At 58.0% G+C, this 9,983-nt stretch overlaps 5 protein-coding genes across 5 annotated transcripts; 2 read left to right on the forward strand and 3 right to left on the reverse strand.

The window, feature by feature from the left end:
- The first annotated feature begins 355 nt into the window (after positions 1–355).
- Positions 356–2,796, forward strand: BAUCODRAFT_31167 (uncharacterized protein). The gene has a single exon (XM_007675340.1). The coding sequence runs from the start codon at positions 423–425 to the stop codon at positions 2,325–2,327; it is 1,905 nt and encodes a 634-aa protein (XP_007673530.1). The 5' UTR covers positions 356–422; the 3' UTR covers positions 2,328–2,796.
- A 90-nt stretch (positions 2,797–2,886) lies between these two features.
- On the reverse strand, positions 2,887–4,028 carry BAUCODRAFT_31170 (uncharacterized protein). The gene is made up of 2 exons (XM_007675341.1): positions 3,936–4,028; positions 2,887–3,873 (listed from the first exon to the last, which is right to left on the reverse strand). Exons 1-2 carry the CDS (start codon positions 3,946–3,948, stop codon positions 3,023–3,025), a joined length of 864 nt encoding a protein of 287 aa, XP_007673531.1. The 5' UTR covers positions 3,949–4,028; the 3' UTR covers positions 2,887–3,022.
- Positions 4,029–4,286: 258 nt separating this feature from the next.
- BAUCODRAFT_145902 (uncharacterized protein) lies at positions 4,287–6,097 on the forward strand (the record flags this gene model as incomplete). The annotated part of the gene is made up of 2 exons (XM_007675814.1): positions 4,287–4,345; positions 4,405–6,097. The coding sequence occupies 2 exons, from the start codon at positions 4,287–4,289 to the stop codon at positions 6,095–6,097; spliced, it is 1,752 nt and encodes a 583-aa protein (XP_007674004.1).
- On the reverse strand, positions 6,092–8,452 carry BAUCODRAFT_383618 (uncharacterized protein). The gene has a single exon (XM_007675815.1). The coding sequence runs from the start codon at positions 8,350–8,352 to the stop codon at positions 6,352–6,354; it is 2,001 nt and encodes a 666-aa protein (XP_007674005.1). The 5' UTR covers positions 8,353–8,452; the 3' UTR covers positions 6,092–6,351.
- A 100-nt stretch (positions 8,453–8,552) lies between these two features.
- BAUCODRAFT_120188 (uncharacterized protein) lies at positions 8,553–9,971 on the reverse strand (the record flags this gene model as incomplete). Its single annotated transcript, XM_007675816.1, has 2 exons — positions 8,553–9,869; positions 9,909–9,971. The coding sequence occupies 2 exons, from the start codon at positions 9,969–9,971 to the stop codon at positions 8,553–8,555; spliced, it is 1,380 nt and encodes a 459-aa protein (XP_007674006.1).
- Positions 9,972–9,983: the final 12 nt, after the last annotated feature.

The following is a 9,983-nucleotide window of genomic DNA, read 5'->3' on the forward strand; positions in this document are numbered from 1 at the left end:
TAGAAACACAGATAGCAGAGCGTACTCGTGCTGAACGAGCGTGTACCATGTTGTCGTTCTACCGAGGCTGACGAGAATAAGTGTGCGGCTGGGGATCCACGGGCTATTTGTATGGTTCGGGGATTATGTGGAGACGAGAGGGCGAACAGCGGTCGAGAATATCTGCCGACTCCTGATCTGCACTCTGCGCACATGATTGCTCGGGCATTTTACTTCTTGGATTCGTCAGACCGCTTTGACAGTTGACTGTAGAGTGACATTGGCTGGGAGAAGGCTGCTGGTATCTTGCAGAGCGGCTTGGCCTTTGATACTACAGTCCGTTTGACTTGGGCGCTATTAGACATCCCTGAAACGGAGCTAAGCGCGAGCAAGGCTCGGACTCTGCATATGCTGCATCTGTATTCAACGGAAGCTGGACGGCGATGGCGGAGAATGCCGTCGCGAGCGGTGGTACGCTGGTTGTCATGAGACGGCCATCGTTCAGGAAGACGCTGCGGGACAATGAGAGTATGCTGCCGGCTGAGTACTTGGAGAAGCTTGAGGAGAAGCGTAGACTGTTGGACGAGAGCATACATAAATACATCGCCTCCAAGGAGAGGGAATATAAGCAGTACGAGAAGGATTTAAGGGTGCAGGCAAGAAGTCACGGCAGTGCTGGCAGTACTGGCAGTGTCGGCAGTGCTGCTGCTTCGGCTCCAAGCAGAACGCACGCCGTCCCGATTGACGGCGAAGCTTCATCAAGCGGCAGCAAGGGGAGGACCAACTCGGACTCGTCCGCTAGTACTGTAACGGGTGGAAGCCCGTTCCTGACCGGACAACAACATGGTGCAGTGGGCGCGTTGCTCGCTTCCGGCAGCCGACAACGTGTTATCATGGAGGCGGTGGAGGACGGAGACGGCGAAAGCCTTGTTGTGAAAGGCCTCACCGATCGAAGACCTAGTTCTGAGAGGGAGAAGGAGCTCGTGGGCTTGTTCACACCCGAGTATCTGCCTGCACTTGATGGCAAGGAGAGAAAGGCACTACGCGAAGAGCGTGCGCGATTAGAGCGGGCAGGCTCTGCACCGCCTCATGTTGGACCTACGACCAGAGAGGATGAACAAGCAGACCCACCCGAAGCTCTGCCACGCGCCAAATCTGACACCGCCGTACAAGCTACGATGAAGCGGCCAGTGCATCTCCAGTTCGCACAACGAACTTCTTCCTCCGGCTCATCCGCCGACGGCAAGCTAACCTCCGCCATGAAGTCGCCTATGCAGAATCCAGCCAAGAACAAAACGAGGATGAAGCGCGTCTCACTGGCCGTGGGCGATAGCATCGTTGCGCCGGCAGATAATGTGCCCATAGCGTTCGCGACAACGACGAGCACGCCATCGCACTCACGCACGCGGTCACCCGAGAGCATGCGCGAGCGAACGAGTGGCACAAAGTCGGCGTTGGGTGCGCCTGAAGCAGTCGACTTTGCGAAGCAGCCCGTGTCAATACTTGTCGATGGCAATTCAGTGCCGGTGGCGAGTGATAGTGGAATTGCGCTGAGCGGCACTCTCACACTGGGCAAGCCAGCGGATCAACTGGCCTCTATCACCACGACAGAGAGCAAACCCTCCCCGAGCAGGCCCGCATCAAGCATAGATCCGGACGGCGACCTCTTCGACCTCGAAGACGAGTTCGACAACGTCTCAGCCGACAACGAGGCCAAACTCGCCGCCGAAGGCGAAGCCGCCATCGACGGCGAAGAAGACGCCATCCCTGGCATGACTGGCCGTCTAGACTCCACCACACAAACGCCCGCATCCACTCCCTCACTCGGCCTGCAATCGCACGAAAAATACCGCTACGATGCCGAAGGCGGCCTCATCCCCGAACCCACCAGCGCCACAGACTCCGAAGCCTACTTCAACGAACCCTCCAACCGCGTGGAAAACCTCACCTTCACATCCAACCCCAACCCCAACCCTGGCGCCGGGACTGGATCTGGCGCGGGACCAACAGGAACATCCTCCTCCTACTCTTCCTCTTCGTCCCAACAACCCACGAGCCCCGGCTTCCGGAAACCATCCGTAGTCGCCGATCCCGTCTTCCGAGGCTCCGATTACGCGCGAGAGGAGTTCAAGGCGGCTACTGAGGAGATTTACGGGAGTTCGTATAACCGGCTTCCGTCTTCTTCTGCTGCCGGTGGTGGTGGTGGTGGTGCGAGTCTGGGTAATGCCGCTGCTGCCGGTGGGACAACGTATGGGAGTTTGGGTGAGAGTTATATGGCGCGGCATGCGGAGGAGATGATGAGGGTGAGGATGAGTAGTCGGAGGGAGGAGGAGCAGGGTGTGCGGTAGGAAGGGATATGAACAGTAGGCAGGATGGCTGGGGTGGGGTAGACTTGGGTTTTGTGGTCTTCGAGGCTTTGGATATATACCCCAATGGAGCACGTGATAGGGCTTATAAGCTTGGCTAGTCGATTGTACGAACGTTGCTACCTTACGACCGCTACTAGTCTCTTAGCTGCTACAGGGACTATGCTTGTAGTACCTCGCCTCTGTAAATGGTGCACCGACCATCGCGGAATCGAAAACTTAACGGATATCGTAGCAATGCTTACCCGGGGTGCCGACTGCCGTGTACCCATCCCAGCCATGCAGCGGTGCCAAAGTCTCTGACAGTGCCGGATCGGCTACGGAATGCGATGGCGTCCACCGTAACACCCAGTAGCGCGCAAGTCCTGTCCTTTCTGCATCCACTCAAGAGCCGTATCGAGACACGTCTCGACATGCTTCAGGAAGACAACCTGCTTGTCATACCACGCCGCCGGGTCACAGTAAGGACAGCGATACTTCCCGTCCGCATGCGGCGCTAAGCGCGGGTCGTCCGGACCAGCTGGGGCAGTAAACTTGGCGGCGAAGTCGGCTGGTGTCCCTCGCGTGAAGGGACTGTCGGGGTGTAGGAGACGGGCCAGCGAGGATGGCGGCGAGATGCTGGGGTGTACGGCGAAGGGCTGGCGGATTTCATATGGCTGGAGTTTGCGCGGCCGTTGCTACCGGTTTACCGCTGTGAAGCCTGCGCCTGCGCCGCCGCTGCCGGAAGTGTCCATACGGTCTGTCTCTGCAGCAGCAGGTGTGGAGTCGGCAACGATTCTCCGTTCACCACTCGCTTCCTCGCGTATGGTGGGTCCGGCCGTGAGAGCTTCGCCTGTGGCAGCTTCGGAACGGTTGATGTTGGGTTGAGGCTCGTGCTCTTCAGTGGAAGTGCCGTTCAGATGGGCTCGGGCTGTCGTCGGCACACCGGTAGGTGGACCGTACGGACTTTCGTGTTGGGACGGTAGATGTCCAAGCGGTGGAGGTGGCAGTGCGGCTGGATGTTGCAGTGGATGGTCAGTCGAGGGTAGGTAGATGTATTGGCCGTCTTGGTTCACCGCGTTCGCGGGGACCATGACACCGCCCGGACCAGGCACGAGGGGTGGACTACCTGCTGCGGCGCTTGGATCCAGGGGCAGCAGCCTTGGTTGCAAGGGTGGAGCAGACGCCGGCCCCGGATATGCTGCAATGGGCACCGGCTGTTGAGGAGGTACGATGGAACCTCCCGAAGGCGCATGATGCCGCCTCCGCTTGTCCCTGTGCGGCCGATCGAGGGGAGGAGTGGCCATGCCTTCATCCGCGCTGCCCTCACTGCCGTCGATGTCGCCGTGCATGCGCTTGCTGAGTTGCTCGAGGAGGAAGGCGCGCTCGAGGCGCATCTTGGTGATGGCGCGGTCCAGGCGCACGCGGCGGATCTTCATCTCGTCGTTGGCCGCTTCCACTTCGTTGAGGCGGCGCTTGAGCTCGATGCATTTGCGGTAGTATGCCTTCTCCACGCTCGGCGCGAGCGGAGTGTTCTGCGTGGCCGTGTCTGGAGGGTGTGGTCAGTATGCAGTCCGGTCATTCTCCATCGGGCGCTTGCCAGTATCTTACCCGATGGAGGCATTGTGATGGTGATGCTGATGGTGATGGTGATGCCGATGCCGGTATACTGGGTGTGAGATGGTGTCACTTCTAGACGGGATGCGCTCCCCACAGATCAGAGTAGGAGGAAACACAGACACACAGACACCCCTCGCGCCTTGGACCTGCAGCACCGCAGCCCGTCAAGGGTAAGGCGGACCGACTCGCACGGCCCGCTTGCTGGCATCGGTAGGCGGCGCAGATCGAGCGAAGCTAATAAAGATTCAGAAGCGACACGAACCACGCGACTGAGCTTGTCCTGCATAGTAAAGGTCTCACCCTCAGCGATAGACTTGCGCAATATCGTTCAATACACACGCCATGTCCCTCTCAATACCCAACGCCCCCAACGCGGGCCTCTTCAAGCCGGGCTACCAGAAGTACAACCAACTCCCCCCACCACACAAACCATGCTCTACCCACACTAACATCTACAAAGCTACGACGCCGAAGATGGCGCCGTCCTGCGCAACATCGACGCCTGCAGGACCATCACCTCCACCGTCCAGACCTCCCTTGGCCCCTTTGGCCGCAACAAGATCGTTATCAACCACCTGCAGAAAATGACACTGACCAACGACGCCGCAACCATCTTACGCGAACTCGACGTCGTCCACCCGGCCGCAAAACTTCTCGTCATGGCGTCGCAACAACAGGAAGCAGAGATGGGCGATGCGACGAACCTCGTGATTGTGCTTGCGGGCGAGCTGTTGAAGAAGGCGGAGGAGCTGTTACGCATGGGGCTGAAGACGAGCGAGATCGTGAGTGGATATGAACGAGCGCAGAGGGTGGCGTTGGAAGCGTTAGAAGAGCTGGAGGTCGATCAGGTGGAAGACATTAGGAACCAGGCGCATCTGGCGAAGGCATTACGAACAGTAATCGGTGCGAAGCAGAGCGGCAGCGAAGAGTTGTTGGCAGACATGGTGGCCGAGGCTGTGTTGGCAGTGATGCCAAAGATCCCAAGTCATTTTAACGTGGACAACATTCGGGTGGTGAAGATCATGGGTGGTTCGTTAGAACAAAGCAAAGTGGTCAAGGGCATGGTGTTCGGCAGAGAACCAGACGGCACAATCAAGAAGGCAACGAAGGCCAAAGTCGGCGTCTTCAGCTGTCCCATCGATATCTCGCAGACAGAGACGAAGGGCACGGTATTGCTGAAGAACAGCAAGGAGCTCTACGACTTCACGAAAGGCGAGGAGAAGCAGATGGAGAACGCGATCAAGGAGCTCCACGACTCCGGCATGCGCGTCGTAGTGGCAGGCACGACGGTCGGCGAGCTGGCCCTGCACTACCTGAATCGCTTCGGCATGCTCGTCATCAAAGTGCTGTCCAAATTCGAGCTACGCCGGCTCTGCCGAGTCGTGGGCGCAACTCCCCTAGCGAGGTTAGGCGCGCCCATGCCGGACGAGATGGGCAACATTGACATCGTCGAGACACTAGAGATTGGCGGCGACCGCGTGACGGTCTTCCGACAAGAGAACGAACAAACCCGGACCGCTACTCTCGTGCTGCGAGGCGCCACACAGAACCATCTGGATGATGTGGAGCGCGCGGTAGATGACGGCGTCAATGTCGTCAAAGCCATCACGCGAGACAGCCGACTCGTGCCCGGTGCTGGCGCCGCGGAGATGGAGTTGGTGGAGCGGGTGGCGGGTGTGGCGGACAAGACGCCGGGCCTTGCTCAGTACGCGATGAGGAAGTACGCGGAAGCGTTTGAAGTCGTGCCGCGCGTGTTGGCCGAGAGCGCAGGGTTAGACGCGACAGAAGTCCTCGCGAAGCTGTACACGGCGCACCATCAGGCTGCCCCTCCAACTACTTCCTCGGCCGCAAAGCCACAGACGAACGGGACTTCGAAACAGCAGCCTAATGGGGAGGCGGATGGTGATGACGAGGATGAGGAGGAAGACGAGGAGATCGATTGCACCGGGGTGGATATTGAGAACGCGTCTGGGACTGGCACGCTCGATGCGGAAGCGGAGGGGATCCTGGATTTGATGGTGACGAAATCGTGGGCGATCAAGTTGGCCACAGAGGCGGCGAGGACGGTGTTGAGCGTGGACCAGATTATTGTGGCGAGGCAGGCGGGGGGGCCGAAACCGCCAGGGCCGAATCCGAATTGGGATGAGGATTGAGCCAGTTCGTTAACAGCTCGTTGATCAGGCCGATGTCGCGTCCGCGGCATCCTCACATGCCCGTGGAAGACAGTGGAAGTATCGCTGAGCCGCGTCAGGGGGGAGAGATGATTGCACAAACCACGCGTTTAGACGCGCAGAAGGAGTGCAAGGCGTTGCGTTCAACGGCTTATGACAATGTCTCCAGCGCGCATGAGATGAAGAAATCGGATGTCATCGTACTTAGCGCAGAGTGCGCGAGATTAGATGGATGGTCAAGCAGCAGCAGCAGCAGCAGCAGCCGCACCTCTCGCCCCTGTCTCCAGCTGCACGTTGCCCAAATTCGCCTTGTACAAAAGGCCCCCCCTTTCATCCAAAACATCCCACTCATGCTTATCACACAGCCACTTCGCCTGCGCCACCAACCCATCCATCTCGCCTTCATACATCTCCATGACATCCGGCCAGCGCAACCACTTCCGTACGTCCTCGGGGACCTGACTCGGGATCTCGTGGTCCTCCAAATCGTGGCCCTCTGCGCGGCTGGACTGCCGCATTTTGCGCCAGTAGGCTTGCGTGTGCGCGATTCGCTCGCGCTTGTAGATTACGGCGCGGTGGGCGTGGAAGATTTCGGTCAGGTATTTGCGGGCGAGGAGGGGATCGTGGATTTTGTCTTCGGCGGGGATGTCTTCAGAAGCGAATCCTTCGTTTGCGGATGGGAGAGGGCGTCCGGCGTCGAAGTCTTCTTTACTGGCGTAGGTGTAGCGGGCGGGTGTCATGTCTAGGGCGGATGGTGGTGCTTGTGCGTTGGCCCAGAGCGAGGTTTCCAGTAGCATCTTTGCTGTTTGGAGGTAGGCTGGCGCGTACATGCTGTCCATGGCGACTTCGAGCCAGCGCAAGGCGAGGGTCCAGCGCTCGAGGGGCGTGCTGGGGAAGACGGCGGTCTGGAAGAGATCTAGACGTGATGCCTCTGTCTCTGACATTCGAGATGTTGTTATAGATCCGAACATGCTGCGTATAGAGGACAAGAAGCCGGATGGCGGACTTTGCGTGGTTGCCGGTGGCGGATAGGAGTCGAATGGGGTCGGTTTGATATGATCGGGCGGTTCATCCTCGATATACTTCCACCCTGTACTTTCATAGAACACGCCTAAAGCATGCGCCGCCTTGACATGTCCTGAAGCGGCGGCTTTCGTCATGTTGTAAAGCCACGTGCTCGTGTACCTCGTACTGCCGTCTTCACTGACTTCCTTGAAGAACTCGGCCGCATGGTAATGGCTCGTCGGGTCATCCTGCCTACATCCGATTTCCATCGCCCTCCTACTCTTGTCCAACATGAGCAACGCTTTACTGATATCACCTCGGCGATAGAGCTTGTCGTAACGCTCAAAGTAGACCAACGTCAGCTCAATCCACGGCGAGGTCAGCTCTATCTCGTCCCGTCGGCGAAGCAGGAGCCTCCCTAAAGCGTCTGGGCGTGTACGCTCGCTCCACTCCGCCGCCAGATCAAGACTGCGCTCCCACATGCTGATCGCATAGTCCTCATCCCCCAGTGCGTAGGCGATCCTGCCTTCTAGCACGCATGTCCGAAACTCACGCCCCTCCCTCACATGCTGCCTCAAGTGACCACGCAAGGTGTTGAAAGTTGCACTTCGCAAGCGGTTCGGGTCCGCTTTACTGCCCACCAGTTCGTGGTTCAACACTCGTAGGGTCGCCTCCACGTTGCCAGCTTCACTGAGCGTGTGCAGCAGCCTTTGACCCAAAAAGCGGTTGTCGTCTTGGTTCCGCCCAAGGTTCACAAGGATTACGGCAATGCCGAGCACATCGCCACCAGTGACTGAGAGACCATACTTCTCCGCCAGCTGTCTGAACTGGCCGACATCCATGCCCGGCCGACCGCTGGATGCTTGTGCCAATTCGGCGAGATCGTTCAGGAAATCTATACTGTTGTCTGGTACAATCTGAAGCCAACCATTGCGATACCAGTGGGTAAGCATCTTATGTGGCAGGAGGTTCAGCGTTTCCCGAGCATCTTTCCGGCGCTTGGCCTCCTCAGAAGTAAGTGTTGTCCTTCCTGATCGCATCGCCTTCATCTTGGGGGCACTTCGACCGGACATATTGACTTTGGTGCGGCGGGCGGTCGCCGGGAGTAGGGCATTGGAGCGGTTGCGAAACAGGTTGCCGCAAGAGCAGGTGCAGACGATACATGCTGCGGCTGGAGGCAGTGTTGCTGATACATGACGCGCGACGGTGGCAGCAGAGCGGAGCGGGAGCATCTGTGTGAGATAACATACAACGGTTTAGAACCCGCTCCAGAGGCACCTTGACATTAAAGACGCGGAAGTGGTCCGCTCTGCGTGCTTTCCCTTTACGGCCTAGACTATGCACTGACATACCCCGTTCGCGAGCGGCGACATTTCATACGCAGACTGACGAATGCGCCCGCGAGAAAAAGAAGCGCACAGGGTATATTTGGCTACCGCATGTACTCAAAGCCAACCTCTGCACGCAGCGCCGGGTAACCGGAGCTGTCCACCTTTGGTAAGATACTGATCTTTCGCTCCGTCTCCTTGTGAAAAGCCTCGAGCCATCGCTGCACTTCGCCCTCATCACTCCAATCGCTTACCAAATCATCACCATTACCAAGTTGATGTAGTTGTGTGCCTGTCCCTTGCGTATTCTGAGGGAGCGGTACGAAGTTCTCGATCGCACCGCACACCTTGCCTTCCAGTATCTCCTTGCAAAGATATGGTTCCGCTCCGAGTGGCCGTCCGATACCGACTCCATCGCAAGCGCCGTCGGCGACTGCTCGCACCATGCCGCTTGCTGTGCGGAAGCCTCCAGTAACGTAGACCTTCGTCTTCTTCAGTAGAGGCCGGATCATCTCAGCGAACTCGATGAAGTAGCTTTCCCGTGCCTTGGTTGAGTCCTTCTTGTGCTCGAACGCTCGTCCTTCGAAGGTTCCGCCTGAGAGGTCAACAAAGTCTACACCCGCTTCTTCAAGCTTCAGGCACAAATTCTTGCAATCATCCGGCGTCTGGCCGCCAGGCTGGAATTCGACCGAGTTCAGCTTCACACAGATGATGAAGCTGGAGTCGTTGACACGTTGCTTGATCTCGTTAATGATCTCGAAGATGATGCGGCTACGGTTCTCCAAACTGCCGCCATACTCGTCGTCCCGCTTGTTCGTTGTCATCGACAGGAACTGAGCCAGCAGGTAGCCGTGTGCGCAATGCACCTGCACCCCGTCGAACCCACTCTGCTGGCAAAGGTAAGCGGTTTCGCCCCACGTCTTGACCATCTCCTTGATCTCCGGGATAGTGAGTGAGCGGGGTTTGTTGAACTTATTGCCCGCCCATTCGATCTTCAACTGCACGTCACTGGCGCTGACGGGGTGCGGATTCAACGCAGCGCCTCCTTGCCGTCCAGGATGTGAAAGCTGAGCGATGAACAGACTGCCGTGCTTCTTCGTGACCTCGGCAACCTCCCGGAATGCGCTTGTTCGGTTGTCGTGGTCATCGCATATGATCGGATTGCCAAACGCTTCTACCGCATCGTACTTTACCATGACGTTACCAGCCACGATGACTCCTATCGCACCTTCTCCCCATCGCTGGTAGAGCCGTTTGTACTCCTCGGTAGGGTAGCCGCGAACGGAAACGTCTTCGCCTTCTGCATTCCACTTGCAGAGTCTTTCGGTCATGGGCGCCTTCAAGAACCTGTTCATAGCCGTGCGTCCAGAGAACGTGAACGTGATGGGCTCTTTCAGGACACTAGTGTCGACTTCCGGACCCTTGACACGTAGACGACCATCTTTACCTCCAGACACTACGCTTTCATGCGGATAGTTCTTGGCTTCTGGAGGGCCGCTTGCGACGGCCTTGTCGTACTCCATTGACCCGAGCAG

Source organism: Baudoinia panamericana, assembly GCF_000338955.1.
Source record: "Baudoinia panamericana UAMH 10762 unplaced genomic scaffold BAUCOscaffold_3, whole genome shotgun sequence".
Classification (NCBI taxonomy): Eukaryota; Fungi; Ascomycota; class Dothideomycetes; order Mycosphaerellales; family Teratosphaeriaceae; genus Baudoinia; species Baudoinia panamericana.